General features: G+C 38.9%; 1 protein-coding gene across 1 annotated transcript; it reads left to right on the top strand.

Annotated features, from left to right (window-relative positions):
- Positions 1-5,361: 5,361 nt before the first annotated feature.
- On the top strand, positions 5,362-8,144 carry CCNA1 (cyclin A1). The gene is made up of 8 exons (XM_053456358.1): positions 5,362-5,556; positions 5,865-6,081; positions 6,169-6,293; positions 6,563-6,786; positions 7,104-7,308; positions 7,385-7,498; positions 7,654-7,787; positions 7,865-8,144. Exons 1-8 carry the CDS (start codon positions 5,362-5,364, stop codon positions 7,914-7,916), a joined length of 1,266 nt encoding a protein of 421 aa, XP_053312333.1. The 3' UTR covers positions 7,917-8,144.
- Positions 8,145-23,167: the final 15,023 nt, after the last annotated feature.

Here is a 23,167-nt window from a genome sequence, read left to right as displayed (position 1 = left end):
GGCCATATGCTAAATTAAGCAAATGCCCAGCGGGCACCGCACACTTACCTTTACATTGTATGAGGCCACCAAATGGACATCATTTAGTGAGTACTGGCCATAAAGTGTCAGCTCTTCTATCTTCCCCGGTCAGTGGGGGGGGGGTAACTTGTACATATGGAACTGCAGCCTTGACATGGATGTGCAAGTAGCCTGAACTACTCCATGAACACATTGTTCACGTGCATTTAAAGGTTGTGAAATAATCAACCCATATCTGTGCTGACATCCACAAGCTTGTCCATATTTGTGAAGCTTTGTTTGCCTTTTCATGGAAACCATTATCTCCTCTTGAACCCAACATTCTACTGATCTTATACTCTGAGTAACCTGCATTAACTAGCCATGCAACAGGGATATGCATGACAGCATATATAGTATACATTTAAAGGAGTGGTAGGTTTATCCCTGGCATCAAGGTTCCTGCACAAAATAACTTGTTTTTAAAACCAAGAGTACAGAATATGAACTTCTTTGCAGTGATAACCGGTAGATGGATTGCTGTACTGGGAGTGGGTTAAGGGAGCTTAACACTTACATTTAATAGCTTAGAATTGTACCGTGCATTTTTGCCAGATAACTCCTTTTGACATTAATACAACCCTCAACTACGAACTAGAAGCATCCCCGGTTAAATGAGCCGTTATATTCACCCTATAGAAGTATGCATTTTAATATGTTCTACATATAGCCTTGAAGAGCGTGCTACATACATAGTAAAAAGTGAAAGACACTGAGAAGCCTCGTTCATATTTTTTGCCAGGAACACTTTATTGTCAAGCGACACAAAAGCAAGCAGTGATCATTGCCATAGAAACTAAACCATGTTCTTAAAGGTTGCTGTGGCGTTTCAAAGGAGAGAAACCCCCTAATTTGCTAAGTCAAACAGCCGCTTTAACAGGGAAAAAAGGTTTCTTTCACAATAAGTAGGGGGTACCTATGGATATAACCAGGAGTCAGTCACGGTTTTGGGTGATCAGGCTCTCTGTAGTGCCATTGATCAATGGCTTGGTTAAAAGATATGGAAGACCATGCAGAATCGACACTCTATAGATACTTCCGTCCATTGCTATCTGTAAAAGGCAGAGAGCCGGAATATGATGTCATATTCTAGCACTCAGCATTGAGGACTGTGGTGTGGAAGGGCGGCCATGGCGCTGTCCTGGGTAAAACCCATGGCAGCAACAAAGATAAATATGGCACTGATTTTAACATCTTAGGTGAATGAAAAAATCCATGATGTAAAGAAAGTTTCTGTTGAAGGGATATCTGAGCAGTTGAAGGACATCATAACACTACATTTCTATACGCTGAGCTCAGGTATATCAGACGTTCCTTAATGAACTCATCAAAGGATGATTACTGTGCACTGTTACTGAGCCCTTCATTATACATCAGTGAAAGTTACTTAATATTCTCTTAAAGGATGCTTCTTTGTTTCAAAGGCAACAGTTTACACTGAAAGCAGCTTCTTCTCAGATAGTATCTGTCTTTCTGTTTAACATACTTGGAGATAGGAGATGAAATGCATCCTTTGTTCTGACCTATACAGGTTCACATAAAAGCAAGGGTCATCACCTTCACACAGAGACATTAAAAGTAAAGGTTGAAAGACTGGAAGGATTAGTGGGTCTTTAAAAAGGACACACAAAAGATAAATAAAATAAACAAGCACATAAGCACTTGCTATATCTACAACACAACAAAGCAATATAAAGTCAATGATCGGTGCTTAGCATTCACTTATTGTTCCAATTACTAATGGTACTCATGCAATTAATTTAGAATGTTTTAATATTCATGCAACTGTTATGCATTTACTCTAAAATAAGTTATGTGTCGCTGAATGAAGTAGTTTAATGACATTTTCATTTTCTGTGTTGTTAAGGGTTGTATGATGCTTCTCAGACAAATCACCTCTCAAATGCCTCTTTGATCATGAAATAACATATTTTCATAGATATTCAGTTTTACAATTTACAATGAATTATGAGACCTCTCTTCTCACTCTGCTGTCTTTGCATTTTGAAGCATTGGGTTTCTTGGCAGCCTTATACTTACCCCATGTTTAAATTCCCTTACTGTATTAACATCTACCACTTCTGCTGGGCGGCTGTTTAATTTATCTACCACCCTCTTCTTGAAGAATCATGGCACTCCAAGCAGACCCTCCACCTCCAAGGGTATTCTCATATTGCTGAGCATTTGTTGAGTGAATCCTTTAAGTGGAACTTTGTAAACTACAAATTCATGAACACGTTTCCAAAAAATTCCCCAATTCCCAGATTCCTACAACAAAGGGAGTGATATTGTTTTATCTGAACCTATTGTCACAATAACCCAGATAATTAAGGTATTTTACATAAATGTCTTACATTTTCTTCCCTTAGATTGCAGGCTCTAGCAATCATGAAGCCCACCATGTCTCTATTTAAATAATATTATGTATAATTACCACTGTAATCTGTTGGCACTGTATACACACAAAAGAACAATAATAGAATATGTCCCTTTCTTCCCTCTTTAGTCTCCAGTTTTGCCTCCTTAGCCAATACTTTCAATGGGAATGTGTTAGGGTGGTAATTATAAACTACAAGCCTTGGGATTAGCATTTACAAACAAAGCCTAGCTTCTGTCACTGAGATACATTCGCTTTGATCCAGTGTTCCCATACACACGTATACTGATTAAACCACTCTGCAGCGCATCTGTGCGACAAACCGTAAAGGTTAATAATGGCCCATACACGCAATAGCTAGTATCATTTATTTCTTATGTTTTCATCAGAGATTTGTATTTATCTATCGCGATGCAACCATTTCATATAATAAATAAGAAAATATTCTTAAAACATTATTGCCGACTAATGATCCATTGAACTAGTAATGCTCAAAGACAGGTGAATGGCATCATGGGATAAAAAATTGGGGAAAAAAGTAAGGTGAGCGCAGTGAATGAAACGTATTTATTATAAGGGGCTAGGGCAGAAACTCGATTTGATGCCCATTGCCCATCGCTGGCATCCATCATTCTAGTATTATTTATTTACCAACTTCTCAAAGTCCTCTTATAAAAGGTTTTCAATATGTATGCCGATCCTCGGTCCATGGCGTAGTAAAAGAATCATTGGAAATCCTTATAGGATGCATGTTGCAGGGTCTCTTTAAGTTAGGAAGCTGGGAGAATATTTATATTGAAGGCTCAATGACCACAAAGAAAAAGCAAATTTGTTGAAGATGATACCTTTGTTGGATAACTGAAGTATAAAATAGGTTGCAAGCTTTTGGGAGTTTCAAGGCTTTTTCTGGTATAATATGTCTCGAAAGCTTGCAATCTGTTATACTTCAGATAATCAATAAAGGCCATCTTTACCAAACGTGCGCTTTAAACATGTTAAAACAGGGCTAGAAAACAACCCACTTCCTATAACTTCTATAATATTATTATTAATATATATATTTATATATTATTATTAATATTTATATATTGTATATAAATATTATATATATAATATTATCATTGTAGGTCCCTAATAGATATTGGTTAAATTCCATGTGTGTTTATATAAAAAGAAACAGAAATTCCCTATTGCGTAGGCTTTGGACTACCACTCCTGGATTTTGGGTTTGCCATGGCAGCCCTAATCTCACCCGTGTGTTTGTCACAGCCACTGTATTAATCTTGTCCCCTCCCCCCCTAATAAGTAGTGTAGCCTCCCAGAAGTTAATTAAATGCGCCGCATTATTTGGGAATATTGCTTATCCCCAGCTATTCCACTTATGCCCATTACACTGTCTCAGCTGCCTGCGCTACGGGAGCTGTCATCGGTTACCATGGAGACATGATGCCTCCTGCTCTGAGCACGCCGTCTTGGGTTGCTGCGGCGACGCCTCCACGTGACATGCTCCCGGGTGCATTCTGATTGGCTCGATTGAACAGGAGCGGGCTGATTGAAAACACAGGAGTAATTCATCAGTCGTGATCAGAGTCAGATGGACGTCCCGGCTCATCATAGCCCAATACTGTTCTGACACCTGGACCTCATTACTACCCCCCGCCTTCCCAATCAGCCATTACGGGCAACAACGCTCTACACAGCTGATCGCAATCACCCAGCACTCCCTTCCCACCCATAAATACCCCTGCAGGGCCACAGAGAGGCAGAGCAGTGTGGGTGGCAGTGGTATTCCTGTGATCAGCGGCTTCTGGTAAGGCTTCGCCCGCTCCGTGGACCTTGTTTATATTTTTATGGGACTGTTGTCTGGCGCTAGGGTGGTCGCTGTCGGTAGGTGGGGAAGGGTATCTACAAATGTCTTTCTCATAGTCTTTTATGGGTAGTAGGGGTCTTCCATGGCCGGTGATTTTGTCTTGGTAGGTGACACATACGTTACTCCATAATTGGAGGGTTAAATGGTGTTACTGCATTACGGTTTCCGTTAATTAGATGGGAGCGGGTTGGTGTGTTAGAGACAGTTTAACCTGGCCTGACACCGCTGACGAGTAGACTCTTGCGCCACTAGTGTAAGGCTTATCGCTGGTCTCCAGGCTTTGCCGATCCGTAGTATCGCTTTCTGTATTGATCGGTTCGGCCGTGCATCCGAAGCGGCAGCGGATGGAGTGAGAAGTTCACAGATCTATCTTATGTGTTATGGGTATGCGTGGCTTACTGGCTGTAGTGAGAATATAGAGCCTGATTAGTGTCGGTCTTTGGGGTGTGATCAGTAACTTCTGGGGTCGCTGGCACTCATAAACATGGCGATCAGTTATGTCTTTGGGCTTCTATACTCCCTGATCATCCAGCTAGACCACATGTGCTTAGGCTGCCTGTTTCTCACCCTGGCTTTTGGGGGTGGTGTTCCATGGAATGTTGGCACTGTGGGCTTCCTTACGGGATCTAAATAATTTGGGCACCATCTACTAGCTGCAGAAAAACCTGATGGTATATTGCATGTTAGAGCAGCTTGTCCCTAACTGATATGTCTTTTTAAACACTAGCTTGTCTGCTATATTCACCAAATTGGTCTGTCTATTATACTGCTCAGTGTTGAGGGTCCCATGTTAGGACATGGAGGCCACCTTTTGCTGACATGGCTTTGTGTGGTCAGACTGGTACATTATCTCAGTCTAAATAGTAAATGTACAAGGTTCTTATCCTGTTCCAGTCTAAATGGAACAGCCATGGTTTACTCCACCCCAGCATGATTGGCCTTTGAAGTTTGGGATTTGCTTTTGAGAATTGGATTATGGAATTTTAAAGAAGTGAGTATAACTCCTAACTATACTTTATTTTAACTCTAGCTACATAATCTCTGGGTATCGAGAATGCATCGCACTACTGGATCCAGTGGACTTTATGTTGTGAATAACATCATGGGACCTTACGATAGCTTCCAGGATTTTTCTCTACCCAAGGCAGGAACCATGATCCAGTCTAACGTGGTGCAACACAGACTCCCACAAAGAACAGTGCTGGGTGTGATCAGTGACAACGAACAGCACAGAAGGTCTCTTGGCCAGGCAAGTATATCTAGCTGCTTCTATTGTATTTACCTTGCCACTACCTTAAATCTGGCCTCTTGCCAGAGCTGGGTGGCTTTTAGTATTTTGTTGGTACAACACACCTTCTAATGAAGGAAATTGTGTGCTAAATTTAATGCTACACATGTTAAATGGAAGATCAATGAAGTCTGGTACCTCTATCACCTGCTTTCAATCAAAAGACAATATTGTAATGGGAAACATAGAATTTTTGGGCACTGTATAAATCTATCTGTTCCTAACACAACTCTATTCTACAATAATTACACGTGATTTTATTTTGTTAGGGTGCAGCCAATGCAAAATATGCTCCTGGTGTTGAAAATGAATTTCCAGGCAAGATGTCTTCTGCACTTGTACCTCCCAAGCCATGCTTTGCAATATACATTGATGAGCCAGAAGCTAAAGAGACTCCTTCATTTGATGTGGAGTTTCCAAGCTTAGATGAATCGGAAGCAAATTTGGTGAAACAGAAGTTCCACCTATTGCTTGACATCAGTGCTGGTGTGTAAAATGCTATAAAATATTCAATCTCTTGGCAAAGCACTAAACACTCACTGTTGGTAATTTTGTATTTTTTTTGTGCCACAGCCTCGCCAATGATGGTGGACACCTCCTTCAATGCTCACCCTGATGAGTGTTCTGAAAAAGATCCTGATGCTATAGCGGTTTCAGAATACATTGATGAGATACACCAGTATCTACGTGAGGCTGAGGTAAAGACCATACCTAGATAGGCTTCTGGCTGCAGGGTCCCCCCCCCCCTTCTCTCTTCAGACTTCTTGGTTACAACTGCCTAACTGCGGGTGCACTCAAGTCATCAAACTCCCCTTGTCATTAAACACATTAGGGATCATGCATTTTGAGGCTGTATATGTACACTGCGGTGAAGAGTGTATGTACTATAGGACATGATCCACAGCTAGAAATGAATACTGCCCCAAACTACTAACAGGGTGTAATGTCTGTAATACCTTCTCCATAGGTTAAGCACAGGCCAAAGGCTCTCTACATGAGAAAGCAACCAGACATAACTCCAGCTATGCGCACGATTTTGGTGGACTGGCTTGTAGAAGTTGCAGAAGAATACAAGCTACGTAATGAAACTCTCTACCTTGCCATAAATTACCTGGACAGGTTCCTGTCCTGCATGTCTGTACTCCGTGGAAAGCTACAGCTTGTAGGGACAGCAGCTATTCTCCTGGCATCGTGAGTATTTGTAGGTGTTGGGGTTCCCTTGCAAACATGTCAAAGTTCAAGGGGTATTTTGTCAGCGTCCTAACTCCCTCAGTTACAGGGTTGGTACAGATTTGGTGCTTTCTAATTTTTTTTTTTTTTCTCATCTTCTGGGGTCCTGTCTTGCAATATGGCAAGCTTTCTCATCCACATTAATCCAGAAATGCAGTACTCTAATCCAGAAAGCGGCTGTGCTCTGTTGGGTGTATATTGTAAAATCTTGATGCATGCTTAATGGGGCATCTGTTAATGTCAACTGAGCTATTGACCTCAGATATCCTGACTTTCAGCAAATACGAAGAGATCTACCCACCTGATGTTGATGAGTTTGTGTACATCACAGATGACACATACACAAAAAAGCAGCTGCTACGTATGGAACACCTGTTGCTGAAAGTGCTGGCATTTGATCTGACTGTCCCAACAACCAACCAGTTCCTTCTACAATATCAGCACAGGCATCTCGTTTGTACAAAGACTGAGCATCTGGCAATGGTAAAGAGAAGGCCTCAACCAGAATAAACTAAGTCTTGCTGAATATTCAAACATTAACGTTTTGTTCTTTAAATAGTACTTTGCAGAGCTCAGCCTCCTTGAGGTGGAACCATTCCTGAGATACGCCCCTTCACTGACCGCAGCGGCAGCTTACTGCCTTGCCAACTACACTGTTAACAAGACTTTCTGGGTAAGCACTGCAGTACCGTGGCTTTGACGTGCTGTCAAGAGCAAGCAGTCTACTGTGTATTGATGTAGCTGTGGGTCTATACTGCCCCAAGCTGTAAAAGAGGGAGGTGGCTTAATTTGGACAGGTCTGTCATTATGTATTGATCTCTTCAACAGCCTGATACACTTTCAGCCTTCACTGGCTACACACTAAGTGACATAGTACCATGCCTTGGAGACTTGCACCGAGCATGTCTTAATGCTCCCCATCAAGCACAGCAAGCAATAAGGGAGAAGTACAGGTCACCCAAGTAAGTATCTTCAAGATGGTATTCTGAAATGTTACCGTTTGCCTATACAGTGATCTTACTCTGCTTTTCCGTTGCAGGTACATGCAAGTATCCCTCATTGAACCTCCAGTACACCTTCCTCTGAAATGAATACCTTGCCAAAAATAATGGCGCTGTGTAGCACTTACCTCAAGATCAACAGTGTTGGTCTGAAATCATGACACTGCAGGCCAAGTGTCTTAAGACTTTTTTAATTTTAGACTAATGTTATCCATGAATTTATTTTATACTAATACACTAACCTAGCATCTCAATTTTTTTACTACATACAATTTTAATCCCTGGGTCACTAAGATTGCTTATGCAGGAAACCCATCTGGTCTTGGAGCACTAAACGCCTGACCTTAAACCACTCCAACTTTCCAATATACCTTTAGTAGGCACTGCCTCAACATGCATGGAGCAGCTTGCTGTATATGATTTGATGAACAGGGCAAGTGCCTCGCTTAACAATGGGTTCTCTAAAGGGTTGGCTTAGTTTCTTTGTGGTTCATGCTTGCTGTAGCCATAGTCCCTGGGTTAGCAGTCAAGGATCCATCTGTACAGGGAATGCTGAAGCTGAACACTGACCTTAAAGACTTCCTGCTATAAAATGGCCCAAGGCCAGTCTAATTTTAAACTGAACTAGGTAAAACAAGGGTATTGTGAAGAAGCTTAACCTTTTTAACTGCACAAACTAATGTAGCTGCTCGCAGCCTACACTAAAAAGGTTAAGGCAAAGTGGTGCACTAACGAAGCTGTGAAGTCATTGCAATGCGGGGTACACTAACCCTGCTGTCATAAGTATTAAATGTTTTTAAATGTAGCTTCATTGTGTAATGCAACAATCCTTGTCATGCTTTTAATAAAACTATGAATTTGTAAGTTCTTGTTGGTATCATTGACTCAAACATCTTCTGTAAGGCAGGAATGCAAGTGTTTGCCAAAGTGGCTTCTTAGCCCTGCTTTAGATCTAACAAACTTGGTCTAATGTTCTGAAGGCACTCGTTAAAGCTAGGCACAGTGCTGGGTTTGGCTAAAAGTGATTAATCCTTTTGCCGAAGACTTATTTTGTGCCAGAGCAGAATGAGTGACTAATGGTAGTGTTGGGGGGGGGGGGATATTTATTTTTTTTAACACCCCCCCTCCCCCAGCTCAGCTGCAACAGGGGTGAAAATGGTATTGCACAGCCTGCCACGCAATGTTCTTGTTTGTATTGAATATTAATGGAACATACTGTACCATAAAAAAATGCAGTACTAGGAGCAACTTGCGTTTTCCGTGGTGTCTGTCAAGTTTGTGTCGGCTCAAATGCTTGTCAAAATTTGTAGTGCATTTATTTAGCTTGTCTGGTAGCAGTGAAGGTCCTTATTTTGGATTGTAATTGTGGAGGGATAAGCCTTGTTGACTGCAAGTGGGATGTCTTAAACCCATCGGCATACAATTCAAGCTGCATCTGATAACTTGTCGGGTAATTAAATTAAGTTTGTATAAAAGTTATTAATTGCCACTAAAAGTGGTAATGATGGGTTACAAATATTTTAGGATTGCCAATTACCTAGCTCTCCTAATAAGTGACAGAGGGAACAGTTCCTATATGCTAGTAGCAAGAAAATGGCTCTGCCTATGCAGACTGATCCTCAATTCAGATCCCTGTATCTACACCAAGCTAAATCTGGTTGTCACTCCCTCTCTGCTGCATTATCTTGAGGGCATCATTATCTACTAAGAGGGCATCATTATCTACTAAGAGGGCATCATACATTGGGAGTGTTTGTCCTCCTCTCCTGGCGCTACCTTTTGGAAGCACTTGCAGGGTGGGTCACCAAAGATTCTGTAGTAGAGAATGTTTCACCTTTTTAACACAATGATATGGGTTGTTTTCTACAATATATGCTGTTGACTACTAATCCACTTTGTAGTGGATTTATTTTTTTAAATGCCTTTACATCTATCTGCTGTGTATTCTTCTCAATGTGCAGGGCTCGGCACAATTGTATTCTCAATTGACTACATTTGCCGAAGTTTGCAACAATGGGTTCACCTGCAAGGTTTTTGTCTGAAATGCTATATACAAATGATCGGATATATGTATTAAGATGGGCAGGTTGTTTAAGGATTTTTATTTTCCTCAACCCACATTGCTTTCCATTTATTGAAGTATATTTGTTGCTGGAAGCTGACAGCCACAAAGTGTTCTCCTCATCCCTTTAGCAGTCCTGCCATTTCATGCAAACTAATATGAATGGCGATTTACCCTTTGCATAGCAGGAGCTGATATTTTCTTAGTTTTGCTATATTTTGGTGACAATCGTATACACAGCTTACATAAGGGAAACCTGTTAACACTTTTTATGTTCTAGTTTAGGGTAAATCGTTCACCCCTCTGACTAAATGTATCCGGTAGGTGTGGAAGTACAGTGTGCACATGCAGTCCATGAAAGTCAAAATACCAAGAGACAAAGCCCATATAAGAAGGGGTTAAACAACTTAATTGTGGTTTAAGATGCAAACTGTAGGTAGAAAATACATATGCCTATGGGAGTAACTAGAAACCAGGCCCCTGGTGTAAAAATTGCCCTGGGGCTCCCCAACCTCAACAGCTGGTCCTTGCCATCATTGTTCCCAAAGATGTCTGCCTTCTTTGCCCCTTGACCCCCCCCCCTTCCGGCATACACACTTACACAAGTTACACACAATCCATCTCACCCCACTCACACATACACAATTACACTTCCATGCTCACATATATGCAAACACATATACATACATACATACATACCACTGCCCGTCCCGGCTTACCGCTCCTGCAGTTTTCTGCCCGGCTTCTCGCGCAGTGTGACCCGGTTTCCCTGAAAGTTCACGTGATGTATTGTGACCCTGATCCCTTGCTGTTTCCCCGTGTTCGTCCAAATTTGTCTAGGAAGGCCCCTTCCGGCCTGGATCACACAAGGGCCCTTTCTAAACAATTTTGAACCAGTACGAGGAGATAGGAACAAGGAGCTGCAGGGGTCGCATCCGGCCCCCTATGGCATGGGTTACGCCGCTGCATTTGCCAGGCAACCTTTTCCACCTCTAATGCACTGCCTTTTGAGGACTACTTAGTCCCCATTACTTCTCAGTATGCTGTGATGAGAGTTCAATTCATGTTAACATGTTTATTTACCTGCATGCCAGCCAGCTGATCTCACAAACGTTTCGCTTAGAGTATGGTAAGGTGTTTTAGACCCTTCCTTCTTAAACCTCTCATGAAATGTACTCAATGATTCCAGTGGAAGAGAGAACAAAACAGGATCACGGTTTACTGCGTACATATTTATGCAAATATAGAGATTGCTACATTTAGTGCCACGTGTTCTGCTATGGGACTTTGTCATCAGTCATTGCTTTGTGGGTCACATTTCACTTCTTACTACAGCTACAAGACAACTAAGTGGGCAAGTCTCGGAGTTTCAATAAAAAAAATCACAAAATGTGTTAATTTGGTGGCAGAGTGTATGGCATGGACATCAAACTCCAATGATTACATACATGCTTCTCAACACTTGGTGCACTGTGGACTAATACTCTGTATTGCATCTGTATGCCACAAAAATCCACTGCCACAAAAGGGTGGTCAAAAATCAAATGTACATTTTTATTAATGTCAATATTTTAGGCCAGGCTTTATCAAACTTGGGATCAGGACCCAGTACAAATAAAGATCATATTCCCCTGATGTGTTGGGTTTGCTCTTTATTGTATATTCAGTTAGGGTCAGGTGTTACAGAACACTGTTATAGGAATCAACCCAACATATGGGTTGATAAATGGGCCAAAAAAACTGTCCATATTAAAACAACGTATTTGATTTTTATGTCAGATTGTTCTAGAAGTCATAGGTTAAGTCATATTGAGATAACACAGTAATTGTCATTGTAAACTTTGGTGGGATTATAGCTTTTCAATACCAACAGCCATCATTTCGCGTTATCCGACTAAAAAAAAAAAATGAATGAAACCGAGAGACTCGGTAACGCTCACGGAATTTGCAACTAGCTGATTTCACCTCAGGGCAGATCATGGAGAGTAGTGTGTATTACATCTAGCTGGATATTCACACATCTGGAACTTCAGGAGCACATAGTGTCAGCTGGATCCATCCCAGACTAATGGGAATATAATAACTACGCAGTACGCTGAGTCTATGGATTATTAATCACACAGCCTGGTGTTTGGCAGATGTTAAAGTCCTCAGATTCACACAAACTAAAAGAGGTGATGAAGCTGCTCTATATTTATACATAGAACACGTTTTAAATATACTCTTCATTACCTGTTATTTGCAATTTGTACATGTTGGATCGCTTAACAGGTTGGTTATACTGTAGGTTTAATGTTTGTATTTATGGTTTGTTTTAAATATCCTAGGATACTATGTATTAGTTTGCCTGTTAATAGGGTCTAGCTAGGGAGATTATCTTTGCCATGTTCAGCTGTCTGTGGGAAAAGAGCCACAGTCTCAAGACTGGTATGATCGATCTGGGTATTATGGACACTCCAGAATTAAAGGCACCCAAACAACCAGATTGCACACAAAACATGTATTTGTGCAACGGCCATTAGAACAATTTCACTAAAACATACGTTATTTGGGTTTCAAGACTTTTTAACAAATTATAGTGAACAAAGTGACATGACACACACACACACCGTATACCTATACTTTTACCCTGTCCCATGTGCAGTAATGCAGGAGGCAATTAATTACCCAACTACACACCCCCTCGCCCCCCACTTTATTCCAAATGGGATGATAGATTAAACACACAAAACAAATAAAAAACACATATATGGGAGTTATGGGGCACATCCTAAGCCCGTTGGAATGGTGAGCTTTAAAATTATGAAAATACCCTTGGGAGAAGATACTCCATCTTTATCCTCCGGTCCGTTCCTTTTGTACAGGCACAGAGCCCATCCCAAGCCTCTTACCCTTTCTCTATCCCAGGTCCCATGGGATGGAGGGGCTGAAGTGAATTTAAGAATAAAGGAAAAAAAATAAACATAAAAGTGCTTTATCTACCTCCCCTAACTCCCACAGGTACAAAATTGTGCAAGTTTCCGACGTGGAGACGTAGATCCCTTTCAATAACAAGTGAAGACTGATTAATAACCCTGGAAACACTTTTCCTTGAATATGAACCTTTCACAAAACAAATTAGATTGTTGAAAAATGCTAAAAACAATGGTGAAAACATCTGATGTGCTGCTGTTTCATGCCAGCCTCAAAGTGTTAAAATAAATACAAAGTCTATTCTCGCTGACTTCGAGAATAGTCTCCAGGGTAAGTTGACCTCAGAGCCCTGGCGTGATTGATTGAAGCTGCAGATGTGCAGGATAAATGAGAAATTACAGAAATGGGTAGAAAAGCACCTGGTTGTGTAGTAGCTGAGTCTGCATTAGTAGGCATCGCCTTTAATCCATGTTATGTGTCATTTGAGTTATGCAAGATGCATGGATATTGACTGCATCTCAAGTTGTACTGGATGTGGATCAAATATTTGCTTCCAGATAAAATCTTGTTCTGCGTTCCTCTCTGAAGATCATACACAATGTATTAAATTGACCAATGTTTCTAACGTTTGACAGAGTACCTAATGGTAATGACATAATAGGAACAAATTGCATTGGCTCATTGCTCTAATAATCCTGAGGGGAACCCTCACAAGCCTGATTTCTTCAAAATCCAATACAAATATATTAAAAGGCACCTGCAGTGATGGAAAAGAAGCCATTGGCCAAGCCCTAGAAGAACTAAAGTGAGAGGACAGAATGAAAATCAAAGGAAAGAAATCTCAACTGAGAAAAGGAAGAATATAGCATAGAATATTCAACAATGCAATGGGACCTTAAGAAGTGACAGAACGTCTCCATCGGCTTTCTTAATTGTTGTGTGTGCCATTAACCTGTTAAAAGAAGAGAGAATCTGTTAACAGCAATCAGGATGTGTTGTCTTGTACTCACACGTATATAATTATCTAAACACGAAGTCACTACCATCTTAGACATGTCAATTACTTAGGCTAAGTAATATATGGCCATATAGTGTGACCGAATCCCCAATATTTATGCCCTAGATAGGTGCTTTTTTTTACTGTGGATGCACCAAATTCTTGCTTTATTTCAAATAAATGATATAAACTCCAAACAAAAAAGCTATTTTATTTTGTATTCCTCTTTTTTTTTCCTTGACTCAAAAGTAACATGAATAATTGAAATGAGATCTGAAAGATATGGAAGAAGAGCCAGCTTTGAGGAATAATGTGACTCGGTAAGAGATTATCATGAAATGTCAATTACAGGGTAACTAAGAACGCAGACAAGATATTGGAGCACAGACAAAATCATAAGTACTTCTTGTAGGCTTAAAATAGCAGAATGCAAACTGCAGCACAACTGGCAACGGGCCATTGTTTCAAAAACAGAGACTTCTTCAACTCCCTGACTTTGATTACAAATATTGCTAACGCATGGAGAGCTAATCTGTAAATGTTATAGTGTAAGCAAGTCGCATGTAGATAATTAATACTCTTATAGAAACACATTATTTTGTGGAAGATCTGCTTAAATACAATGTACACTGCTCTGTATTTCTGAGCTCTGATACTTGTACTGTGCTGCATCTCTCATCGTGTTTGTACGGATGATGCTTTTGCTTCTGCGCTGTGTCGCAGTACATATTATTTAATGTAGTTATTTTTTTTAATTAAAATATTTTATTTTCAATATCTGTTTTAATACAAAGCAGTGCAAGGAAAATTATGTATGCATTTGGTGGGTAACAAAAGTAAAATACACCTATGACAATATGGGCATCACTAAGACATGCACATATAGAAAAAGTATGTCACTGATGATGATTCCTAGCAAAACTAGCTGTAACTCTTATCTGCTTCCACTGACCTGGATATCTGTTAATTTATGGTAGATTATTGTGGGGTTGGATTTTGCCTGCCGACAGGGGTGCTGGGCGGGTCTGGTGCAGAGCAAACATCTCTTTGGAACCATATTGGAAAAGTGCTGCTCTCAACAGCAAAATGCTGTGCTGCTACTTCCACAGTGCGCTATTACATAAAGCTCCAAACAAGGTGAAGGAGTAAGAGAGTTAGGAAGAGAGTGAGTGTGTATGTGTAGTCTGTATATGTTAGCATGAATGTGTATATGTAAGTGTGTGTTAAAGGAAATGTATGTTAGCATGACTGTGTAAGAAGTCTTTGTTACTGTGTTAGTGTGCAAATGTGTGTATAAATATGTGTGCCAGTAGTGTGTACTGTATGTTAGTTACTGGGGTGGGGGACATTGAGCAGATGGGGCCACTTGGTTTTACCTGCCCACCGGGACAGAAGGTGCCAAGACTCCCTTGTACACAAACACATATCTATATACATATCCATATTTGTTCTGTATAAATGAACATTTTGTATCATCTGAAAAGAAATAATGTATATATAAACAGTACCAGAAGGTACTTTTTATGTATGTTTAGCTGAAGAAATGTTTTAGTTGCCATCAGATGCAATTAGTGCTTATTAGGAAAAAGGTGCAAAAGAAGAACCACTTCTCAGTTCTTGCAACAGAATCACTGGAGAGTCAGGGCTACGATGACTTCTTCAGTTTGCTCACTGTTAAAAATTAAGCAGCATAAGGGTTATGCTGTTTGTGGCAAATGACAAGGACAAGAGGACACTTTACCCATCTATGTAGCACATCGGCATAACTGGAGGACCTGAAAGCAAAGCATTGTCAGCACAAAGCAACTTGAAACATTGACGGTTCTTTAATATGAAATTTTATAACATAACTATATGGGTACGCTTTTTGCAACAGTAGGAAGAAAGTGTCCTTTTCATGTGGTTGGGGGAATAATTAATTAAATCTTTACTTTACTCAATGTGCTTTTACAAATCCTCCTACGCTGTTTGGTGAAAGTGAGAATGTATCATATGCCAGAAGGGAAGTGATGCCGTTTTCATCAGGCATGCGTTCTATTTCAGGAATTACTAGAAACCTACAAACTTTGCAAGGGAACATCGGTAAAAAAAATGTGGCAAAACAAGCAAAAGATGAGTGGAAAATTCTTGAAAAAAGGATAGTACCTATATGGGAGTGGGTACCTGCAGTGACCAGGGCCGGCCTTAGGGGTGTGCGACCTGTGCGGCCGCACAGGGTGCCATGGCAACAGGGGCGCCTGCCTGGGACTTAAATTAAAGCATCGTTTTTTTGTTTTGTTTTTTTTTTTACTTTATTTAACATCCTCCATATAAAATAAAGTTTTTTTTTAACTTTATTTAACATGGAGGATGTTAAATAAAGTTAAAACAAACAAAAAAACAATGTTTACGAAGGTAAACATTGAGTCACACAAGATAATTTTAGCCCTGACCACAAGATTGCATTCTAGATTTTGAGTTTTGTGCTGACTATAAGTAAGTGTTACTTCTGATTATAGCTTAAACGAGAATACAAATAATCTACACTATGCCATATATGTATGGTAGTTTATTGTGTAATACTACATTTACAAAATACAGATTTTTTTTTCAGAAACTTGGCAGGTATTTAGGTCTTTGAGTGCAGAAATGCGCTCCTGGCACTGAGAGCGTTAAAGTAGGTAGAGGTGACACAGATGGGTATTGGTGCATTCCCGGTATTTCTTATCTTTGACTGTTGATGTGAGACTAATCTAAATGATCACGTTCTGTTCACCCACAGACATTTACTGATCCCACATGCACGGGTTGCATGTAAAGCATCCGTATCGTTATCTATTAATGTCTGCTTAGCATTTCATGGTTCAAAGACATTCTCACCGCAGAAATAAAAAAAATAAAAAATAATGAAACTTAAGCAGTCGGTGTGTCTGCTAAAATGAGAAGACTCAGATGAAACACAGAAGTTTACATGAATACTTTATAAACCCTGTGAGAAGTTATGCTAGAGTCAGTTATAGTTTATTCATAAGCTCCTTTAGTTCAGGCCTACGAGGCAGTGCTGACATTTCTCAAGGTCTCTTCTGGAACCAGGCAACAGACATAAAATACAAAGTAATCATTACATCCACTAACATAAATATAAATAACCCCAGAGGGACCCGAATTGAGGAGAAATGCGCTGCCTAAAACTCTGGTGTATTGGCATAAAATTGGACTTGCTGGCTATAAGTTGTGCGCTGCAGCATGCCTCCACCAAGTGGAACTCAATAGAAACCAGCAGGGAGCTGACTCAATTAATGGACTCCCTCATCATAATCTTAATATTGAGATTATAGACAAGAATGTGCGTGAATTAAAATACAAACTATAATACCAAAAATACACAACATTGATTGTGGAGAGATGTCAGAATTAAGACACCTAAAACCTTCTTTACTTTATAGATGCTGCTAATTCAAAATCTATATTAAGCTCATTCTGTCTTAAGGTTTCCATATCAAAAATCAATCTTGTTTCACTTTGATAAAGAGATGTAACGGGATCACCGCCTCTCCAGTTTACTTTAACTTGTTCAATTACTGCAAAATGTAGTCCCTTCAGATCAGAATAATAATATTGCTAAAATGGTCAGACATGCTGTGTGTGTTATGGTCTCCGTGGATCATCTAATATGCTCATTAGCACATTCCTCTTCGTTCTCCTGGATATGGAGCTTTTCTTCATTCCAAAAGCTTGATAGCTCTGAATTGCAAAAGTAATTGTTATTTGTTTAGAAACATTAGAGGAACCAAGATATCTAATATTAATTGTTGGTGGAGCACGGGTTAAACTAGGTGTGACATGGACCAAATTTTTTTTACTGGCCTTAATAAAAATTGGGTCATTTGAGTTATTTGGAAAGTGACCAGTAGGATACTCTCTTTGTTGTTTCCATTAATAGTTTATGTAATTCATATTGTTTTGTGTTTTTTTAAAACTAGGTTTTATTTGGATAACCATAATAGATGATAGAGTCTTTGGTCAAAGTTTATACTTTTTATTTGGCCAACATAGAAGTTCCCATTGGGTGTTGGTCAAAAATCATTTCCGGGTACATTTTATGAAATTACCAAAAATAAAGATGTTAAAGATACTCAGAGGGGAACAGATCTTTTGATAGCAAGATAAAGTTGAGTTCAAGAGGGAAAATATATTTCCATAATATATTAATCTTCTACTTACAAGAGTAGCCTCCTCATCTATCCAATGTCTGGCTATTGCAATCTTAGTTGCTAATAAAATATTAATTGCCAGATATAGTTGACTTGCTTTTTAAAGGGAGATCAATAACTTAAAAATATCTGTTAGATTATTTTTAATTTCTTGCAATTTATGACAATGGAGTATGGAGCGTTGCTGTCTATGACGATTAAAATCCAAGGCGGGGGCCGTATACCTAAAATATAATTTTAAAAGTTTTCTTGAAGATTGATAGAATGAATGACCTTCCTTATGTTGGATCAAGAATGAAGCCACAAGTCTGAAGGAAAAACTCTGCCTACATCTCTTTCCCATTTTATAAATGAGGACGACTTATTATTTTAGTAGAAACAGAAAGGGGAATGGTGGTAAAAAGGTAAAGGGCCTTAGGTACTAGGTAGGCATTAATAAAAATGTATTCAATAGATAAATGTGATGCAAGTGCATAATTTCTATGCAACAGGATCAGACTGGAAAAAAATGCTTGAAGATGAATTCAGCTTTTAAGGGGTCCTGCACACCGGATCTGAGTTTGTGGTCCAAACAAACGCTAACCTATCAAAGCATTTTATATGTGCCTTGGATTGAGTTTTCTCTGCCAGTGCTGCAGTTACAGTTTTAACCCTGGAATATCATGAATTTATAACAATGGTTGTTTCCGCTTTCTACGGAGGAGTTTGGCACATAAATCCTAGTAATTACTTTTATTAGAAGTAAATCAATGTTAACGTTTACTTATCCAATGTATATCCTTTTTTGGTGAGGGAGTTGGTGCAGAGCAGAATTTCTGCATGGTGCGTTCGATTTATATTTCTGTACAAAAATATTGTTTATTTGCTGAACCCCAGTTTTGCCTGGGATGTAAATCTAGTTTTGCTTGTTTACCAACAGCCATGCCCATAATTTCATTGAACCGTCCTCATGACTTTGAAACAACTAACCACCTAGAAACTGGCTTCTGACCTAGTTGGAACTGAAATGTTGAGTCCTATTGTACCATGAATGTATAACAATAAGTATGTTTCATTTTATACTTTACAATTTCCTGTCAAAGAATGGATAAGTTTCGCTGAATGATGTACCCGAGTCTGTAACTTTGTATTTTTAAAGAGTAAGATGTATGATTTAGTCTGTGTGCAGAAGCTGAAATTATGACTGTCATATTGGATATGCGAAACTACTGACAGCGAAGGGTCATTCAACATGAAAAAGAGGCAGCTAGCTAGCTGGAGAATTACTGATTGGAAATGTAAATTCCATATGAAACTTAATTCATGCCATTCATATCATATTCCTCTAACATCTGAAATACAACCATATTTTAAGGGTTAGTAAAGCAATGTGATATAGATGTATAAAGTGATCTCTGTGCATCATAAAGGATATATCGATGGACAAAATTATTGGGGCACTTGACCATTACACCAACAGGGACTTTTATTACATTGCATTCTAAATACCTAGACATTAATATGTAGTTGGTCCCCCCTTTGCAGCTATAACAGCCTCCACTCTTCTGGGAAGGCTTTCCGCAAGATGTTGGAGTGTTTCTGTGGGAATCTTTGCCCATTCATCCAGTAGAGCATTTGTGAGGACAGGCACTGATGTTGGACAAGGAGGCCTGGCTTGCAACCCAGTTCATCCCAAAGGTGTTTGATGGGGCTGTGTCAGGGCTCTGTGTGGGCCAGCCAAGTTTTTCCACACCAAACTCATCCAACCATGTCTTTGTGGTCCTTGCTTTGTGCACTGGGGCATGCTGGAATAGAAAAGTGCCTTCCTCAAACTGTTCCCACAACGTTGGAAGCAGAGCATTGTCCAAAATGTCTTGTCATGCTGAAGGGCACATACATTGGTCACATTAGAGTATATAGGCAATTTGTGGTTTTAATTCCATGTAAGTATCCGTAACGATTATTTTGTATATATTCTGGCAGTCAGATGGTCTACTTAGATTAACGCCATTAACATATCGTTAAGTACCTAAAAAAATAAACATATATATATATTCCTTTACATGACACTAATGACAGCAGCTGGTATAAGCAATCCACAAAGTGAGCAAAGAGACCCTACCATAATACATAGGTAAAAATATAAATATCCAGTGCATTAAAAGAACAGAAAAGTCATTATTTTACACATTATTGTCACCAACTATTTTCTTACTACTTACTACTATGATAACCCCTAGAATTTTCACATTTGCTTTTTTCTTTTACCCATATACCTTTAAATGTACTCATACTGAAGTTTTGATCATGGAAACCAACTGAATTTTAGAATTTAATTGCTTCTTTCATTTTTGATGAACAAGTTTTTTACAGAAATTAGTGCAATATGATTTTGCTGATTGCTTTGACACTTTCACTTAATATACTCTAATTGCCTGTAACAGACACTTTGTGAATAGAGAGGTGGATGACCAATTAATCTGTCATAATTTTTTTTAAATGAATGGCAGTTATCATGTTTAAATGAAGAAAGTATGAATACTCATCTGCCATCAGGATTTTTCTGATTAATTTCCATTTAGCTCTTTTTATTTCAGTTGTTAAAATCTGTTGGAAAGTTTCTCTTGGGAGCAGAAGAATGTAGCCTGGAAATTAAATTTCACTCTTCACACCATCCAACATCATTTAGCGGCTGCTGGACAGTTCTCTTCCCTAGTCTGGTCCCATAACATACATTATTCACGATTTCACATATTTCATTTCTTCCTTGACACTCTTAATTATCTGTTCCATTATTCTACATATTCCATGCATGCCTTAACATGTATAATCCCTGATCCATGATTCTACATAATCTGTTTCCCTGAAGATTTCCAATCATCAATCTATGATTCCACATATTTAATATTTTCCTTACACATACTTGATTTGTGATCCCACATTTCCCATTTGTTCCCGGAGTCTGCCAAACCCTGATCCATAATTTCCATTTTGACTCTTAATCCATCAGTATACACAGTATATGTAATGTTTCCCTTCAAATTCCCAATCCTTGATCCACAATTTCACATTCCCTGTGCTCCATCCATGATTCCACATATCACGTGTTATGCTTATGACTCTGAACCCTTAATTCATTCATACTTTCATAATTCATTCATAATCCCTAAACCACGATTAGATATATTTATGTACCAGTTAAGATTCCATACCTTTCATCTTCCTAGAACCCTAATCAAAATGGTTCCTGAACCCAGTGCATCTGTTTAATCCAGACAGTTCATGCACAAAGTGTTCTAATATACATTGGCTGTGATAATGACAAATTCACATTTCTTTTCTTGAATTGAGATCTGATTATTTCTACTACTCTGTGAGTTCATTCTCCTCTATTTGAATACTGTATAGACCATGGCTGTAAATCTGAATACATTTAAATATTATGTAATATAATACATATTAAGTTCTAAGATCACGTAGTAGTATACCTAGGAACATTTTTATTTTCCATGCAGTATCAAGTGATTCCTGGACCGTTGATGAAGCTTTTGCTTCTCACTCCTTTCAGAGCATGAAACCAACTGGCAAAATGTCAATGTTTTGTGATTCTAAGACATTATTTACTTTTTTGAGACCCATATTAGTAAGACAGATGTTTTCTTTCATTCATTGGATGGTCAACATGGGCTGTATGGCTTAATGACATTTGGAATATATAAATGCTTCATATAACATATTGGTTTCTTGTTTAACTCAGGATACTGAAATTCAGAACATGTTGGAACCATTATTCATGTAGTGAGTAAGAAAGAGCTTTTCAACCTTTTTTATATACTCAAGCATTGTGCTGAATTCTCAATTAGCCATACGTGATATTCAATTTAAACAGTCAACCTTTTCCCTTTCTGCTTTATATGTATGTTTCTTAATAAAACGTGTTCCAAAGTCTGCCTTTGGAACAAGTTTTATTGTTTTTACACATTGTAGCTTAAGTTGTCAATGGATATTGAGGAAGCATCGGACGTTTATAATACAATATGAAATATTATCATCAGAATAAACAAGTTTGAAGAGACAACGATATTTCTGTCCCCAAAAATTATAACAGTGCTACCATGTACCCTGGGAGACTAAGAGAGGTTGCTTAACAAAACGGCTGGATGAAGCTAGACCAGACTCGACCACGATACTGGGCCTCAAACCTGAAGCCTTAATCAGTCCTTGTAATTGTCTTAGATTCAGGATAGTTTCATGCCTATCCCATGCATGTTTAAATTCCCTTACTGTATTAGCCTCTACCACTTCTTCTGGGAGGCTGCTTAATTTATCTACCACCCTGTCTGTAAAGTAAAATGTTAAAAAGTAACTAATTTATTTTTAAAATTATTATTATTATTTATTGTTTTATATAGCGCCATCAAATTCCGTAGCGCTGTACAATGGGTGGACAGGACATAACAAGTAGCATATCACATAACAATTTGACTTACAGAGACAACAGGTGAGGATTGCTCTGCTCAAACGAGCTTGCAATAAATAAATGTATTCTTAGATTTCAATGTTGAAACAAAAGTTGACAATTTCAAATTTCAAATCACATCAACAACCATATTTAGTACATTTACAATTTACAATGTTGCATTATGTGCATTTTATACTAATACTGCCTTCCAAAAAACTACCCTACCTCTCATTTCTATGATTTATGTTTCCCAGATGACAGAAACCTACGCAAAATTGAAAGATACTACCTTGAGTTAGATATCACCTGACATTTCACGCCTACAAAGCTGACATTGTCTCTTTATTAGAATGATGTGTCATCCTCAATATCATTACACAGAGACAAACTCAGAGGAAGAGGGCTGGATATTATACAACAAATTGACACAGATAGGTAAAATGTATAGGAGAAGCTTTTTTAATGAAGTAATATAGTTGTGACACTACTATACTCGTTTCAGACAGTTTCCTGGAAAATGTGATGGTTAGTAGTTTCTTTCTTATTTTGATTTTAAAAATCACCTATTATCTGTATGGCAAGAACATGCTATGAGCATAGGATATAGGGTATACTATATCTTTCTTTAAATGAAATCTCCAGCTCACATTTTGGCAGCTCTAAGGAAGATGCTGGTGCAGTGGATTGGACCACAGGCAGCCACATCAGTAGAAATGGGAATGGCGGTGACTGACG

Source organism: Spea bombifrons, chromosome 2, assembly GCF_027358695.1.
Source record: "Spea bombifrons isolate aSpeBom1 chromosome 2, aSpeBom1.2.pri, whole genome shotgun sequence".
Lineage (NCBI taxonomy): Eukaryota > Metazoa > Chordata > Amphibia > Anura > Pelobatidae > Spea > Spea bombifrons.
The sequence above is the reverse complement of the archived record's forward strand: the minus strand, read 5'-3'. Positions and strand labels throughout refer to the sequence as shown.

What these genes read in the sequence shown, in the direction of transcription:
- CCNA1 (XM_053456358.1), top strand. Translation starts at nt 5,362, where the DNA reads ATGCATCGCACTACTGGATCCAGTGGACTTTATGTTGTGAATAACATC. An exon ending in AGTATCTACGTGAGGCTGAG is followed by an intron (nt 6,294 to 6,562) that starts GTAAAGACCATA and finishes CCTTCTCCATAG; the next exon opens with GTTAAGCACAGGCCAAAGGC. An exon ending in GAGAAGTACAGGTCACCCAA is followed by an intron (nt 7,788 to 7,864) that starts GTAAGTATCTTC and finishes TTTCCGTTGCAG; the next exon opens with GTACATGCAAGTATCCCTCA.